At 44.2% G+C, this 17,875-nt stretch overlaps 1 protein-coding gene across 1 annotated transcript in view; it reads left to right on the top strand.

Annotated features, from left to right (window-relative positions):
- The first annotated feature begins 8,899 nt into the window (after positions 1-8,899).
- slco1c1 (solute carrier organic anion transporter family, member 1C1) overlaps positions 8,900-17,875 on the top strand; it is a 43,240-nt gene continuing 34,264 nt past the window's right edge. Inside the window, exons 1-2 of the mRNA XM_053509068.1 lie at positions 8,900-8,974; positions 17,684-17,826. Coding sequence (XP_053365043.1) covers positions 17,698-17,826 — 129 coding nt within the window. The 5' untranslated portion in view covers positions 8,900-8,974; positions 17,684-17,697. The remainder of the gene's footprint in view (positions 8,975-17,683; positions 17,827-17,875) is intronic.

The raw sequence follows: 17,875 nt of genomic DNA, 5'->3' as shown, positions 1-17,875 counted from the left end.
TCGTCACGGAAACATGGCTATGAGAGAAAATTTCAAACACCTTAATGCAGCTAGCAGGCCGCACAATGCACAGCAGCAACAGAAAGGCTACAGCTGAAAAAAGCAGAGGTGGAGGTTTGTGCATTTACACACATAACAACTGGTGCACAAACACTAAGATCATTACCACAGTCTGCTCCCCGGACATAGAAGCAATGTCTGTCATGTGCAGACCATTCCATCTGCCTAAAAAACTATCTGCAGTGCTAATAAGTGCAGTCTATATACCTCCAGATGCTAATGTTAGCTCAGCCCTTGCCTACCAGCACGATTTAATTTCTGAACAACAATAGACTTATCCAGAGGGAGTTCACATCATCGCAGGGGATTTCAATGAAGCACGCTTAAGAACTATGCTGCCCAAATTTGTCCAGATTTGTCTTTTTCCAAAGTGGTGTGTATTTCGGGACAACGAGCAGGGAGAGGCCCACCACCAGAACCAATAACACCTTTTTTGATGAAGCTCTGGCTCAGCTACAGATCTGTTTTGCCCTCACAGAATAGAGTGTCTTTGAACATGACAACCTAGAGACTCATACAGCTGCAGTGTTGGGTTATATCACACATTGTATGGACACTGTCAACACGAAAAAAGCGTGTTTGGGTCTACCCCAACTGCAAACCCTGGATGACGAGTAAGGTTCAGACACTGTTAAAGGCACGTACCTCTGCATATAAATCTAGGGGACAGGATACGTACAGCAGAGCAAGAGCAGATTTTTAAAAAGGAATCAGAGAAGCAAAACTGAACTATTCAACTAAGCTACCTGATCATCTCTCAGACAACAACCCCAGAAAGGTATGGGAAGGCCTAAAAACATATTACCAATTACAAAGGCAGCAGCACAAATGCAGATAACATGGACATCTCATTAGCAGAGGAATTATACCACTTCTTTGCCCGCTTTGAGAGAACTGTTCCCCCACCACGCACAACGCCTTGCCCATAACCTCCTCTGAGCTCAGGCCATACACATTAACCCTCCAGGAACACCAGGTTTGCAATGTGTTCAGAGCAGTAAATCAGAGGAAAGCTGCTGGTCCTGATGGAATACCCGGGAGTGTGCTTAAAGCCTGTGCTGACCAGCTGTCCTCTGTGTTCATCAGACTTTTTAACCTCTCCCTGTCACATGCCACTGTCCCTCACTGCCTAAAATCTGCAATAGTTCCAGTCCCCAAGTCCAACATCATCAGTGGCCTTAATGACTATAGACCCATTGCACTGACACCCTGGGTCGCAAAGTACTTTGAGAAGCTGGTCCTAAAGCACATAAAGGACTGCCTCCCACCCAGATTTGACCACCACCAGTTTGCCTATAAGGCAAACAGGTCCACCAAGGATGCAATTTCCATTGCCCTCCACTCTGCTCTGCATAACCTGGAGGACCCTGGGACTTCAGTAAGGATGCTCTTCATAGACTTTAGCTCAGCTTTTAAATCCATCATTCCAGACATCCTTATAGCCAAGCTGGTAAACCTGGACTTCCCTCCCGCTACATGTGCATGAATTAGAAACTTCCTTACTGACCAACAAACACAATCTGTTAAGGTTGGCACTGAGATCATCCTCCCTTTCACTCAGCACTGGCTCACCACAGGGTTGTATGCTGAGCCCTCTTATATATGCTATCTACACTTGAGACTGCACTACCAAGCATCCCTGTAACACCATCATCACATTCGCAGATGACACCACTCTGGTGGGACTCATCACTAACAAAGATGAGGTCCAGCGTGTGATAAAATGTTGTGACTACAACAATTTAACCTTCAACATTAGGAAAAACAAAAAAGGGATCATGGACTTCTGAAAGACAAAAGCTGCCCCCCACCCAACTTTCTATAAATGATGACCAAGCTCAAGTTCAAGTTCAAGTAGGCTTTATTGTCACTTTAACCATATACAGTTAGTACACAGTAAAACGAAACAATGTTCCTCCAGGATCAAGGTGCTACATGCAACATAAATTAACAGAAGAGCTAAAACTAGCTAACTAAGAGACCTAGTTAGCTGGCTAGCGGAGACAAGACAGATTGACCTGACAAAATAATTTTTTAATTTTTTTATTTTTTGTTTTACAACATAAATTGAACAACATAAATTAACAAAGACTAACTAGCTAACCCAGAGGGGAAGACTATACTTTTTTTTTTTTTTTTTACACAGACAACAGACAACATAAAGTGCATGTGCAAATGTGCAAACAAGAGCAGCAAAGTGACGGTGTGGCAGCAAGAATTAGGAAGTTAGTGCAAAAAGTTGTCCAGTAATGAATATTGTGCAAAGCTGAGCATTTACAGGTTGGTGTGTACGATAGTTTGGTGGTGTAGGTCAGTGTGTTTGCGCTTGTGTTGAAGTTAGTCCAGTCTCAATGTTTTGAGGTAGTTGAGTTAAGCTGAGTGATAATGTTTGTGTGTGTGTGTGTGTGTGTGTTGTGTGAGTGTGTGTGTGTTTATCAGTCCAGTCCCTTTTTGTTGAGAAGACGGATGGCTTGTAGAAAAAGCTGTTGCACAGTCTGGATGTGTGTGCCCGAATGCTTCAGTACCTTTTTCCAGATGGCAGGAGTGTGAAGTGTGTGTGAGAGGGGTGTGTCCGATCAGCCACAATGCTGGTGGCTTTGCGGATGCAGTGTGTGATGTAGATGCCTTCAATAGAGGTGAGAGAGACCCCGATGATCTTCTCCGCTGTCCTCACTATCCGCTATAGGGTCTTGGTCCGATATGGCACAATTCTCAAACCAGACAGTGATGCAGCCGCTCAGAATGCTCTCAATAGTTCCTCTATAGATGATGTGATTTGAACTGTGTGTTGCTACATGTCGTGAGTCAGCAGTGTGAACAGCAGAGGACTGAGCACACAGCCTTGTGGGGCCCCAGTGCTCAGTGTGGTGGTGCAGGAGGTACAGTTCCCGATCCGTACTGACTGAGGCCTACCGGTCAGAAAGTCCAGGATCCAGTTGCAGAGGGAGGTGTTCAGGCCCAACAGGTTCAGCTTCCCGATCAGTTGTTGGGGAATGATAGTGTGGAATGCTGAGCTGAATTCTATGTACAGCATTCGAACGTATGTGTCCTTATTGTCCAGGTGTGTGAGGGCAAGATGGAGTGTAGTGGAGATGGTGTCGTCCATGCAAATTGCAGTGGGTCCAGTGAGGGGGGCAGCAAGGTCTTGATGTGACTCATGACAAGCCGCTCGAAGCACTTCATGATGGTGGGTGTGAGTGCAACGGGACAGTAGTAATTGAGACAGGATACAGAAGACTTCTTGGGCACGGGAACGATGGTGGTGGTCTTGAAGCACGTGGGAACGACAGCGCTGCTCAGAGAGATGTTGAAGATGTCGGTAAGAACATCTGCCAGCTGTTCCGCACACTCTCTGAGCACTCTGCCTGGGATGTTGTCTGGACCAGCAGCTTTACGTGGGTTGACTCTGCGTAGAGTTTTTTACTCACATCAGCTGTAGTGAGACACAGCACCTGGTCGTTCGGAGGAGGGGTGGTCTTCCTCGCCGCCACGTCGTTCTGCCTGTCAAACCGAGCATAGAAGTTGTTCAGCGCATCTGGAAGGGAGCTATCACCGTCACAGGCAGGTGATGATGTTCTGTAGTTGGTGATGGCTTGTAAGCCCTGCCACATGCGCCGTGTGTCGCCGCTGTCCCTGAAGTGCTTGTGGATTTTCTAGGCATGTGCGCGCTTCGCCTCTCTGATGGCACGAGAAAAATTGGCCCTTGCTCTTCTAAGGGCCACCTTGTCTTCCGCTTTGAAGGCAGAGTCTCTGGTCCTCAGAAGTGCACACACTTCCGCAGTAATCCACGTTTTTTTGATTGGGTTGTGAGATGATGTTCTTGAAGACAGTGACGTCGTTGGTGCACTTGTTAATGTAGCTGGTCACTGATGACGTGTACTCCTCCAAGTCAGTGAAGTCGCCATAAGTTGCAGCCTCCCTAAACATGTTCCAGTCAGTGTTCTCGAAACAGTCCTGAAGAGCAGAGATGGCTCCTGCTGGCCAGGTTTTCACCTGCTTCAGAACTGGTTTTGAACGCCTGATGAGTGGTCTGTATGCTGGAATTAGCATAACAGAGATGTGGTCTGAGTAGCCGAGGTGGGGGCGGGGCTCTGCCCGATATGGATGTTTGTGTAAACAAGATCCAGCGTGTTTTCCCCTCTCGTTGCAAAGTCCACATTCTGATGGAATCTAGGAAGCACTGACTTGAGATTTGCATGGTTGTAATCTCCAGCAACAATAAACAGTCCATCCGGGTGTGTATTTTGCAGTTCACTGATCTTTGCATACAGTTCCCATAGCGCTTCCTTAGCATTAGCGCTAGGTGGAATGTACAATGAAAACAGTGGTGAATAAAAAGGTCTGCATCTTACAGTCACAAACTCCACCAGCGATGAGCAATAACTAGAAACTAGCACAGAGTTCTTGCACCATTTCGTGTTGATGTAAACACACAAGCCGCCACCGCGAAGTCTTACCACACAGAGCTGTCAGCGCGAAACGAGGCTAGTCTGTCCAGCTGAATAGCGGCGTCCGGTACTCTGTCGCTGAGCCATTTCTCCGTAAAAAAAACAAAAACACAGCAGTCTCTAACCTCACGCTGTGTAGCCTGCTGGATTCGGATGTAGTCCAGTTTATTGTCCAGGGAGCAGACGTTGGATAAGATGATGAATGGGAGAGCCAGCCAGCTAGGGTATGTTTTTAGCCTAGCACAGACTCCCAATCAAGAGTGTCCTGGTACACGCCATCCCCGTGTGGTACACTGAAAGTACGGCAGCCGACAAGATAAGACTCCAAAGGGTCATCTAGATGTCTTTCCAGAGCCAGGGCAATTATAAAAGACCACCTCCATCCTAACCACCACCTATTTAACATCCTGCCCTCTGGAAAAAGGTTCAGATCCCTCAGGTGCAAAACCAACAGACTAAAAAATTGTTTCCACTCGTGGGCTGTCAGAACTCTTAACGCACCAGAACACTGATACCACTCCTGCAATCTTCCCCCATGAACGAAGGTAACCGTGAGTGTATGCATGTGTGCGTGCGTGTGCGTTAGTGTGCGAGTAAGCAGACTTCTACCACGCCGTTATTCCATTGCTGCTACTATCTATGTGCAATATGTTGGGAGATGTGCAATTACTATTCTACCTAATAGTTTTAATTACTTTAAACGACTCTTTATTGCATTTATGATGCCCTTGTATGGGAAAGTGCAACATTAGACTGAATTTCATGACCATCAATTGATCTTCCTCGATCAAAGGCATGTTTAAATGTCTGGTCATGGAAATCCCCAGCGAGGGGAATGCACACTTGGTGTCCAGCTGTAGAGCTGAAGAGTTAATAATTAAAGAAAAGATCCAGAATAAGGAAATGCATGGGCTCAGGGTGGTCTTTAGCCAGTTATGTTGCTTAGCAAGTGACAATGGTTAGTGACATTGCCCCTACACTGCCTTTTCCCACAGCCACATGAGGAGCTGCTCCAGCACCACCAGGTTTATTACTATATCAACTGATGTTTCTCAGACATAAGCCACCAGTGACACGTGTCTCAGAACTGCTAAGTGAAAGCAAAGAAAGCACATTTCTAAGCACTGGATACTCCAGGATGTTGTCAGTGACAGAAGATAAGATTGTTGAAGGTTGTCCAGTTAGCTAGCATGATGTGGTCCATAGTGATAGTCATATCGTCCACTGGAGCACTCCCTGCTGGCAGCAAGCTTAAAAGCAGCCATTTTATCTCTGCTTGGTGTGGGGTTGGAGCTCCTGAAGTGTGGTGGATGCTGTAGAGTGTTGGGATGAGGTTAAAGAGCAGTAAGAACAATCTCAATCTCTGGAATGACAGCCTTAAAGCAGGCCTGGCGAGTCTACAATCTTTTATTCTGTGTTTTACTTTGCTATTCAGCAGTCTGCTGGGTACACACACACACACACACACACACATTCCCACATGCACTATCTGCTCAGGTGGCTGGCATACCTGGCTATAGGTTCTCAGGGTTTTTCAACATCCCTGACTCACCATGTGACCTTGAAAGGCACATGCCCACTTGGTGAGTAATTTGGATTCTGATGGGGAAATAATACAAGCATTTAATCTCCCTGTTATACAAACAGGACTTACATTCTTGTGTCTGTACCAAATCTTCTTATGGTAATTGCGCTAATGTGTGAGCTAATGTGTTTGCTCTCAGACCAAAAATTTACTGAATTACAGTCTCTCCAAATGTCTTTGCTTCTAATTTCTGAAAATGTCTAAGATGCCACGAGTAATTCAAACAGAAAGAACCCCTTTTTTATTTCTGGTAATTTTGAGACCATAATCAAACACACAAATGGATCCAGACACACAAGCAGATAAAAAATGGGGGTAATTCATGAGTCCAAATGCTGAAATAGTATTGTAAATCACTGGGAATTAAATCAGTTCATACCTGTACGCCCGTCTGGTGAAGAGGAGTAATTGTGCACCTAACATATGATTTGTACGTGTAGTGGAAATTCTCCTCAAGAAAGTAACTGAGGCTATTTTCTTAATTAAACTGTTCATTTGTAATATTTAATTCCTATGAAGACTGATCACGCCAACACCATAACCTCAGATCTTCTCTATCATAAGGCAAGTTTTGCTTCTACTGTACATGTCCAGGCGGCACGGTGGCATAGTGGTTAGCACTGTTACCTTACAACTCCAGAGTGGTGGCTTGAATGGGTCTTTGTGTGGGGTTTGCATGTTCTCCCCGTGCCTGGTGGGTTTCCTTCAGGGGCTCCAGTTTCAACCCACAGTCCAAAGACATGCAGATCAGAAAGAGCCAAATTTCATTAGCAAAATTCATAAATTAGAAAAAAAGTATCGATGTTTAACACCCTCTAATAAGACATCTGGTCTGATACTGTAGAGTTCAGTGTTAGGGAGGTCGGATAGAACCAGTGAAATAACTGAGACTTTTAGAAATTTGACATTTGGTAATTGGCCTTGACGGATTACAGAACATGTGACTCCAGTGTCTACAAAGAATGTAATTTTCTCTGCAGCAACATTCAGATAATCAAGTTCGCATCAAGCAGGAAAGAAAGTTTAACAAGGTGCCCTTCCCCCCTGGGTTACTATATCCTTCCTGGCAACTCAAACCAATCAGACATATTTTCCCTTTGAATTCTCTTATCACCAATGTATTTCCATTTCCACAAAACTGTCACCCACTTAGTGTTTGTTTGCCTTTTTTTGCACTATTCTGTAATACTAGTTGTATGTGAAAATCCGAGGAGATCAGCAGTATCTGAAATACTCTATCCAGATACAACACGAGTATGAGACGGTCAGTCACAAGCTTTACTTTTACTTCATTCTGATTTTAGATATGAATATTAACTAAAACACTTTATCAGTATTATTATTATTATTATTATTATTCATGTTTTTTGATTGTTTGGTTGTTTTGTTTTTGCATTGTGCTGCTACCACATGGTTGTTGACTGACTGGATAACTGCATGAATGTGCAGGTGTTGCAGGTGTTCCTAGTAAAGTGAGCAGGAAATGTGTAATAAAGTAAAATAACAAAATAAACATTATTATGGTATTTTTTATATTGAATTTTAGGATTATCGACTATTGTTCATTATCATGTTAACTTTAGCTGTAGTCTTGAAAGTTGACACAGAAATATTACTTGTTTGTGATCAGCAGTCTGTTAATGTCCCTGGCGCCTGCCTTTCTAATAACCCCCCATGAACCGTCCCATTTTTGAGGTATGTGTATGTAATACTCAGTGCTATATTCTCTATAAGTGATTAACCTATACAGGGTCACAGGAGGCCTGGAGCCTATGCCAGGGGACTCAAGGCTTAAGGCAGGGTAAATGCTGGACAGTGTGAACACAAGCGAGCACATACACACACACACCTGAAGCAGGATTTGAACCCTCAATTTATTTGTATTGTGCTTTTAACAGATTTACAGAAATATTACGATTTTTTATACATTTTAGTTTTTTTTTTTATAAATGTGTCCCTAATGAGCAAACCAGAGGCAACAGTGGCTAGGAAAAACACCCAGAGAGGACATGGGGATATTATCTATGATGGGACACATCCAAAACTAAATGCATATAAATGTGAGGATATTTGCTCCCTAGTATTTCTCTTCCTGTTATTTTGTTTTGTTTTTTTGTTTTGCATATTTGTCATGATTGAGATAATCAAACAGATTTTAATATTACACAAAGATAACCCCTTAAAATGCAGTTTTAAAATGATAATTTCATTGATTAAGTGTTTTTATTTAAGATAATTAATTGATTATTATATTATATTATATTATATTATTGTGCGCTGAAATATGCAAAGTAAAAGATTAACTTCTATGCGCCACATCTGCCTGATGTGGTGTTTGTGTTAGATGCAGACAGAGGACATGGGGCATGTGCTTAATGAGTGACATCACTGAATCGTGCTGCTGGTTGGAGTATTTGGAGATCTGTGTGTGTACTCCTGCTGAAGGCTCTGCTCGGACAGAAGCTGGTCTCCCCTGGTGAAGGTCTGCCTTATTATCAGAGGTTGTTTTTTTCTACCAGCTGTTCCGGAGTGAACTGCATCTGAAAGGAGCTTCTTCACACTAGGATTCTTCGACTGAGCTGGAAATCATCTCTAGAGGAGCAGAGGCGTCACGTGTACAGCCAGGTCATGGAGATCCTCGAGGAGAGGATGGAAAGTGTTCCTCAGGAGGGCTAGAGGAGAACCGTGGTGTGTGTGTGTGTGTGTGTGGGACTCGGAGGACAAGCCTTTCATATAACCCTATGAGAAGTGTGTCCTTCAGTTCCGCGGGATCCACTGTGTGTGTGTGTGTGTGTGTGTGTGTGTGATTCTCCAGATCTACAGCAGTGTGTTACAGTATATAACACACCGCAGAGGATCGTGTTTAAAGCGCTCAGACTGTGTGAGTATGACGTCTCGTGTGTATCCGCGTGCTACAGTAACTAATGTAACTCATTAATGATGCGTTTGATGTTTGTGCGGATTATAAACCCGCGCGCTCAGGAGGACACGCACAGCGGACCAGGTGCGCGTGAAGTGTGTGTGCATGTGTGCGCGTAAAGTAAGTGTGCGCGCGCGTGTGTATGTATGTGCATATGTGCGTGTGTGTGTTAATTCATGTGTGCGCGTAAAGTAAGCGTGTGTGTGTGTGTGTACGCGCGCGCGTTTGCCCCCGTGCTGCTTAACAGGCGTGATTGCGCGCGCTCTGACCAGTGCCACGTCCATCTGAGCGCGTGACTCCTCCAGCACCGGGGACCTCCATCCTTCCTGTGTAGCCAAAGCTTTAGGATTAAGATTCAGTTGTGTGTCACATGGACGATACAGCACAGGGAGTGTGTTTTTGTGACATATCCAGGCAGGATACAGCGCCCCCTGGAGCAGAGGGGGGGGACAGAGGCAGCTGGGCTACCCTGGGGTTTGAACCCCCAACCTTCCAACCAGTAACCCAGAGCTTTAAGCCTTTGAGCCACCATCTATCTATCTGGCTATCTATCTATCTAAATATCACAAATCGGCGTAATCGGGATTTTATGCGATAAACCAACACACACGAAGAGCATTAATCAGAGAAGCAGCCGAGAGGCCCGTGGTAACTCTGGAGGAGCTGCAGTTCAGATGGGAGAATCTCTTCACAGGACTGTTATGTAGTTTTGCACTCCACTAATCTGTCTTCTATAGACGAGTCGCAAGAAGAAAGCCATTGCTGAAAGAAAGCCATGTGAATGGTCCCATTTACGGTTTTGCAACAAGTCATGTGAAGGACACAGCAAACATGTGGGAGAAGGTGCTCTGGTCAGAACATTTTGGCTTAGATGTAAAACAATATGTGTGGCAAAAACTAACACTATCTATTACACTGTTATTTGTAAGTGTCTATTTATATTCAGAGAAAAAATAAGATAGCATAAGAAAAGCTTTATAACAGACTCTACATTTAAGCTAACTTTTCCCACATGTTGTTTTGCCGGGTCAGATCTGGGCACGCAGCATGACCTGTCATAATACTGAGGATCGGCATTATTGGCCAAGACCACTGTAGGACAGAAAAGTCCTTGTTTTTGAGTCTTATACTCCACATCTGCTGCTATTAGACATGTTTAAATGTGTCTCTGCGTATCCCAATGTGAATGATCCACTACATACATTTTTTAATATTTAAAATGATATAAGGCACTATAATGAAAAAAAAAACATCTTTTAATTAAATAAAAACTTTTTGTGTGATTTTAGTTAATAAACATGGCAGTTTTGTAAGCGTTCACATGCCCTGGGCAGTGCCCTTTTAGCCAACAAGGGGATGAATTGTTTTGTAATAGTTGTTTGTTAAATTAGTAATTTACAGGGTGGGTGAAAAGTAACTAGGCTTTAAAAATTGGTCAAAAAGTCCATATTTCTAAAACAAATTTATTGAAACAAATTGTACTGTACATGTACTTTATTACATAGGAAAATGAAAGTCAAATCTTAAAAATTTAACATAGGTACTCGTGTCGTCAAGAAGTAAACAGTTGGGGATAAAATGCAGAGTCTTCTGAAGGAAGTCTTTTGGGGTATTGCTGAGAACTTCCTAATTCCGTGCTTCGGAAACAAGTTCTCCAGTGTGTCCTCCAGCATTTTCCAGGCTGTTGGCTGGGACGACACAGATCTTACGAATGGCCTCCAAGAAGTCCAAATTCAAATTCAAATTCAAATTTTATTTGTCACATACACAAACATACACAGTACGAAATGTAGTGAAATGCATTATACGACTGCCATTGACCCTAAAAGAGAATTACAAATAAGAAATAAATATAAATAAAAAGAATACGATGGAAATTAAATAGAAAAATTAAATTAAACTAGGAAAATATAGAACTAAAAATAAAAATAGAAATGTGCTAGGAAAAATAGAACTAAAAATAAAAATAGAAACATGATGTGCATAAAAATAGAAATATACTGTACAAATCGAAATATACTGTACTGGGTGTGCAAATATGCAAAGAACAAAGTGTCTTTGTGCAGAGGTTATTAAAGTGACTTTGTGCACTGGTCCAGGATGTAAACGTAAACATGTAGTGTAGTTGTGAAGGTAGGAGTGCAAAGTTATTAAAGTGTCTTTGTGCAATGGTCCAGAATGTGAATGTACATGTAGTGTAGATTCAAATTCAAATTTTATTTGTTACATACACCATCATACAGAGTACAATATGCAGTGAAATGATTTTGTGCGACCACAGAGTCGCGACGGCAGCCACCTAACCGGCGCCATATGAAGGAAGGTGAGCGTGTAATTGTCCATAGTGTTCATGGATGTAAAGGGATTGATAGATTTGATCAATTATGAAGAGATTGTGTTAGTTCGTGGTTGTGGTTGAGAGACCTTATCGCCTGCGGGAAGAAGCTCCTCCTCAGTCTCTCTGTGTTGGCCTTCAAGGAGCGGAATCGCTTCCTAGACCGCAACAGAGTAAACAGTCCGTTATTGGGGTGGCTGAGGTCCTTCACGATCTTCCTGGCCTTGGTCAAGCACCGCTTGCTGTAGATCGAGTGCAGGTCAGGGAGCTCGATGCGGATGATGCGCTCAGCTGATCTCACCACCCTCTGTAGAGCTCGCCTGTCCTGCATGGTGCTGTTCCCGAACCAGGTCGTGATATTTCCCGTCAGGATGCTCTCTATGGTGCAGGAGTAGAAATTCCTGAGCACCTTGGAGGGCAGTCTAAAGTCTCTCAAGCGTCTGAGGTGGTAGAGACGCTGCCGGGCCTTTTTTACCACGGTGTTGATGTGACAGGACCATGCCAGGTCCTGCGTGATGTGAACACCGAGGTATCTGAAGCTGTCCACTCTCTCCACTGGGCTCCTGTTGATGACGGGGGTCTGGTAGTTCCTCAACCGGCTTTGTACTGAAGTCCACTATCAGCTCCTTTGTCTTACTGACGTTCAGGAGGAGATTGTTTCTCTGGCACCAGTTCTCCAGATTTCCAACCTCCTCCAGGTAGGCCGTCTCATCGTTGTTCGTGATCAGGCCCACCACAACAGTGTCGTCAGCAAACTTGATGATGGTGGTGGAGCTGGTAGTGGCCACACAGTCGTGGGTGTACAGAGAGTACAGCAGGGGGCTCAGAACACAACCCTGGGGGGCTCCAGTGCTGAGAGTGAGGAAGGCTGAGACATGTCCGCCCATCCTTACTGCCTGTGGTCTGCCACTCAGAAAATTGGAGATCCACTGACACATTGATGAGCTGAGTCCCAGGTGCTCCAGCTTGGTGGTAAGTGTGGAGGGAATTATGGTATTAAATGCAGAACTGTAGTCGATGAAGAGCATTTTCACATAATTCCCCCTCCGAGTGTCCAGGTGAGTGAGAGATGTATGGAGGAGATGAGAGATTGCATCGTCCGTGGAACGGTTTGGACGATAAGCGAACTGTAGTGGGTCGAGTGTGTCTGGTAGTGAAGAGATGATGAAGTCTCTGACCAGGCGTTCAAAGCACTTCATCACTACTGAGGTGAGGGCTACAGGGCGATAGTCATTGAGGGAAGCAGGATGAGGTTTCTTTGGGACAGGAACAATGATGGACTCTTTGAAGCATGTGGGGATCACCGACTGAGATAAAGAGATGTTGAATATCTCAGTGAACACAGGTGCTAGCTGGTCTGCGCAGGCTTTGAGAATACGGCCTGAGATGCCGTCTGGTCCTGCTGCTTTCCTGGTGTTCACTCTCTTGAAGGCTCTCCTCACGTCATGCTCGATGATGATGAACGCGCTTCCGGTGCTGGCAGTGACTTCCTGTCTGCAGCCGTTAGCGCCGCTAGCATTAGCATCGCTAGCGTCTTTAGCTGCAGCCTCGAAGCGAGCATAGAAAGTGTTCAGCTCGTCTGCCAGAGTGTCGTCTGCGTTTATCATACCGGATGTTGGTGCTTTATAATCCGTTATTGTCCTTAGTCCCTGCCACAGGCTCCTAGAGTCACTTTGTTGGAGCTGTGACTCTAGTTTCCTCCCGTAGCGCTGCTTCGCCTCTTTCACCGCCATCCGGACGCTGTATGATGCAGCCTTGTACGGTTCCATGTCCCCCGACGCGAGTCCCGTGTTGTAGGCAGCGGTGCGAGATCTCAGAGCGTCGCGGGTGGTTTTATCCACCCACGGCTTCTGGTTGGGAAACGTTTTAATAGTCTTTTTCTCCACGGTATCATCCGCTAGTTTCCCGATGAATCCCACAATTGCTTCCGTAAACACGCTGACGTCACCATCGGAGCTGTTTCTGAACATGTCCCAGTCTGCGTCATCGAGTGCGTCCTGTAACGCGGCCACCGATTGGTCCGTCCAGCACGCGACCTCCCTCTGAACCGGAACTTCCTGTTTCAGCCTTTGTTTGTATTTTGGCATGAGGAAGATGGCGGCGTGGTCGGATTTACCAAACGGTGGACAAGATTGTGCCTTGTAGCCGTCCTTGACTGTAGTGTAACAGTGGTCCAGTGTCCTTTCGCCCCTGGTGAGGCAGGTGATGTTCTGATAAAAGTTTGGCGCTGCACGTTTGAGGTTGGCACTATTAAAGTCCCCCGCCACAATAAGCGCAGCGTCCCGGTGTTGTGTTTGTTGTTGTGTGAGTGTCTCATGCAGCTCGCATAAGGCAGTGTCCGTGTCCGCTTGTGGTGGAATATAAACGGCGCTGATTATGACCGATGTAAACTCCCGAGGTAGATAAAAAGGACGACACATGATGGACAGTAGTTCCAGGTTGGGTGTGCAGGAGTCTGTAAGAGGAACAACGCTCGCGCTGTTGCACCAGCTGCTGTTCACCATTAAACACACGCCGCCTCCCCTTGACTTCCCCGAGTCCCGTGTCCTGTCCATGCGGTGAACCGAGAAGAACTCGGCCGGCTGGATGGCGTGGTCCGGCACCGCTGGGTTCAGCCATGTCTCGGTGAAGCAGAGGAGATTGCAGTCCCGAATGTCTCTCTGGAACTTTATCCTGGCCCTGAGGTCATCGAGCTTGTTTTCCAGTGACTGGACGTTGGCGAGCAGGATGCTAGGCAGAGGTGTGCGGTGTGCACGGGCTCTCAGCCTGTTCCTGACGCCGGCTCGTTTCCCTCGGGGCCGCCGCTTCGCGTCGCGTCCTTTGTTGTCCCTCAGGATCTCACTCGGCCAGCTCGGATCCGGAGTTAAAAACGTCGAATTGTGAGTACATTGTATACCAATAGAAACAAGAGTGTCTCTATCATAACTAATGTACCCCATGGTGGTAATTTTGCCGGTTTTAAAACGCTGTAAACTAACTTAAAGAACAAAAACAAAGAAAAGGTGGTCGGAGCAGTCGTGACGGCAGCCGACCTCACCGGCGCCATCTTGGATCTCACTCTATGTGATTTTTTCCCTGTGGGGCTATGTGATATAAAGTCCAGATCTCACTCTATGTGATTTTTTCCCTGTGGGGCTATGTGATATAAAGTCCAGATCTCACTCTATGTGATTTTTTCCCTGTGGGGCTATGCAAAGAAGAAGATGTTACAGGACAAAGTCTTGCACACTGGAGGACTTGGAAACAGTACAACTTCAATTTGAAATTTAAATCTAATAAAAATTTTATTTTTCATATACACAGTCAGGTGTAGGTGGTGTAGTGGTTAGCACTGTCGCCTTGCACCTCCAAAGTCCGGGTTCAATTCCCGGCCAGGCTTCATTTCTGTCTCTGTGTGCATGGAGGTTGCATGTGCTTGGTGGGTTTCCTCCGGGTGCTCCGGTTTTCTTCCACAGTCCAAAAATGTGCAGGTTAGGCTAATTGGCGGTAATAAAGCGGTATAGAAGATGAGTGAGTGATATACACAGTCACGCACAGTATAATATGAAGTGAAATGCTTAGACGACCGCTCGTGACCTTAAAATAAAAAACTATTAAGAGTAAATAAATATAAAAAAGAACATAGAAGGTAAATTTAACTAAGAACGGATAAAATTACTGTACAGTACAAAATATACAATATAAGAAAAATATAGAACAATAAGAAAAACAGTTGTAGGAATGTGGGAATGAAGTTGAATATAAATAGAAATGTTCAGGGGGTGTGCAAATATACCAGAAAGTGTCATATTAGAGTAAGTAACTAATGTCCACGAGTGTGCAGGTGTGTTGTGGCCACTAGTGTCAAAGAATGTCCGGAATGTCCAGCGTGAGTGCAAGAAACATATGTATGTATGTGCAAAATGGATCAGTACTGTGGGGTGTAGTGATTAAGAGACCGTATTGCCTGTGGGAAGAAGCTCCTCCTCAGTCTCTCTGTGTTGGCCTTCAGGAATCGCTTTCCTGACCTCAACAGAGAGAACAGTCCATTGTTGGGGTGGCTGAGGTCCTTCACGATCTTCCTGGCCTTGGTCTAGCACCACTTGGTGTAGATTGAGTGCAGGTCAGGGAGCTCAATGTGGATGATGCACTTAATTGATCACACCACCCTCTGTAGAGCTCGTCTGTCCTGCATGGTGCTGTTCCCGAACCAGGTCGTGATGTTTCCTGTCAGGATGCTCTCTATGGTGCAGGAGTAGAAATTCCTGAGCACCCTGAAGGGCAGTCTGACATTGGCAGACATTTATTGTTTCAATAAATTTTTATCAGAAATATGGACTTTATTACCAATTTTTAATGTCTAATTAATTTTCACCCACCCTGTATGTGGATATTCATAGAAGTACAGTGGTGTGAAAAACTATTTGCCCCCTTCCTGATTTCTTATTCTTTTGCATGTTTGTCACACTTAAATGTTTCTGCTCATCAAAAACTGTTAACTATTAGTCAAAGATAACATAATTTAACACAAAATGCAGTTTTTAAATGAAGATTATGTTATTAAGGGAGAAAAAAAACTCCAAATCTACATGGCCCTGTGTGAAAAAGTAATTGCCCCCCCTTGTTAAAAAATACCTTAACTGTGGTTTATCACAGTTAAAAGTTCAATTTCTGTAGTCACCCCCAGGCCTGATTACTGCCACACCTGTTTCAATCAAAAAATCACTTAAATAGGAGCTACCTGACACAGAGAAGTAGACCAAAAGCACCTCAAAAGCTAGACATTATGCCAAGATCCAAAGAAATTCAGAAAAAAATGAGAACAAAAGTAATTGAGATCTATCAGGCTGGTAAAGGTTATAAAGCCATTTCCAAAGCCTTGGGACTCCAGCGAACCACAGTGAGAGCCATCATCCACAAATGGCAAAAACATGGAACAGTGGTGAACCTTCCCAGGAGTGGCCAGCCGACCAAAATTACCCCAAGAGCGCAGAGACAACTCATCCGAGAGGCCACAAAAGACCCCAGGACAACATCTAAAGAACTGCAGGCCTCACTTGCCTCAATTAAGGTCAGTGTTCACGACTCCACCAAAAGAAAGAGACTGGGCAAAAACGGCCTGCATGGCAGATTTCCAAGGCGCAAACCACTTAAGCAAAAAGAACATCAAGGCTCGTCTCAATTTTGCTAAAAAACATTTCAATGATTGCCAAGACTTTTGGGAAAATACCTTGTGGACCGACGAGACAAAAGTTTAACTTTTTGGAAGGTGCGTGTCCCGTTACATCTGGCGTAAAAGTAACACAGCATTTCAGAAAAAGAACACCATACCAACAGTAAAATATGGGGGTGGTAGTGTGATGGTCTGGGGTTGTTTTGCTGCTTCAGGACCTGGATGGCTTGCTGTGATAGATGGAACCATGAATTCTACTGTCTACCAAAAAATCCTGAAGGAGAATGTCCGGCCATCTGTTCGTCAACTCAAGCTGAAGCGATCTTGGGTGCTGCAGCAGGACAATGACCCAAAACACACCAGCAAATCCACCTCTGAATGGCTGAAGAAAAACAAAATGAAGACTTTGGAGTGGCCTAGTCAAAGTCCTGACCTGAATCCTATTGAGATGTTGTGGCATGACCTTAAAAAGGCGGTTCATGCTAGAAAACCCTCAAATAAAGCTGAATTACAACAATTCTGCAAAGATGAGTGGGCCAAAATTCCTCCAGAGCTCTGTAAAAGACTTGTTGCAAGTTATCGCAAATGCTTGATTGCATTTATTGCTGCTAAGGGTGGCCCAACCAGTTATTAGGTTCAGGGGGCAATTACTTTTTCACACAGGGCCATGTAGGTTTGGATTTTTTTCTCCCTAAATAATAAAAACCATCATTTAAAAACTGCATTTTGTGTTTACTTGTGTTATCTTTGACTAATAGTTAAATGTGTTTGATGATCAGAAAAATTTTTGTGTGACAAATAGGCAAAAGAATAAGAAATCAAGAAGGGGGCAAATAGTTTTTCACACCACTGTATTTGTTTACTTTAAAACCAATTTTTTAAAGAGGGTAAGTTTTTTTATGCCACTGTCAACTCCCTATATGCATGTTTATGAACTAAAGGACAGAGAGAGAAGGTTCTCAATAAAGTTTTGTATATTAATCTTATAAAAATATTTGCAAGTATCAGAATGTCTACTTTCTCTTCTTAGGTCATAGGCATGTTATGTTTATGATACATACTACTTTCCCTTTTGTAATTATATACTATATTTAATTTTTTGTCATATTCTGAAATAATTTCATCACCATTCCTGTTAATATTAATTAGAATAAAAACATTTTGTTCTGTTGTGTTCATGCAGGGCCGTGTGCATCAATGGCAAGAAATCCCATTAGAGGAAATTTAACGTTCCTGAGGAGGGTGGACCCACCAAGAAAAGCCACTTGGTCACCAGAAAATGGGACTACAATGAGCAGGCAGTGCTCAAGCTGTTCTGGCCTAAAAGTAAGGCAAAGTTTATGTGGGAAGCTTTTCTCTAGAACAATACAAACAC

Source organism: Clarias gariepinus, chromosome 12 (assembly GCF_024256425.1).
Source record: "Clarias gariepinus isolate MV-2021 ecotype Netherlands chromosome 12, CGAR_prim_01v2, whole genome shotgun sequence".
Lineage (NCBI taxonomy): Eukaryota > Metazoa > Chordata > Actinopteri > Siluriformes > Clariidae > Clarias > Clarias gariepinus.
The sequence above is the reverse complement of the archived record's forward strand: the minus strand, read 5'-3'. Positions and strand labels throughout refer to the sequence as shown.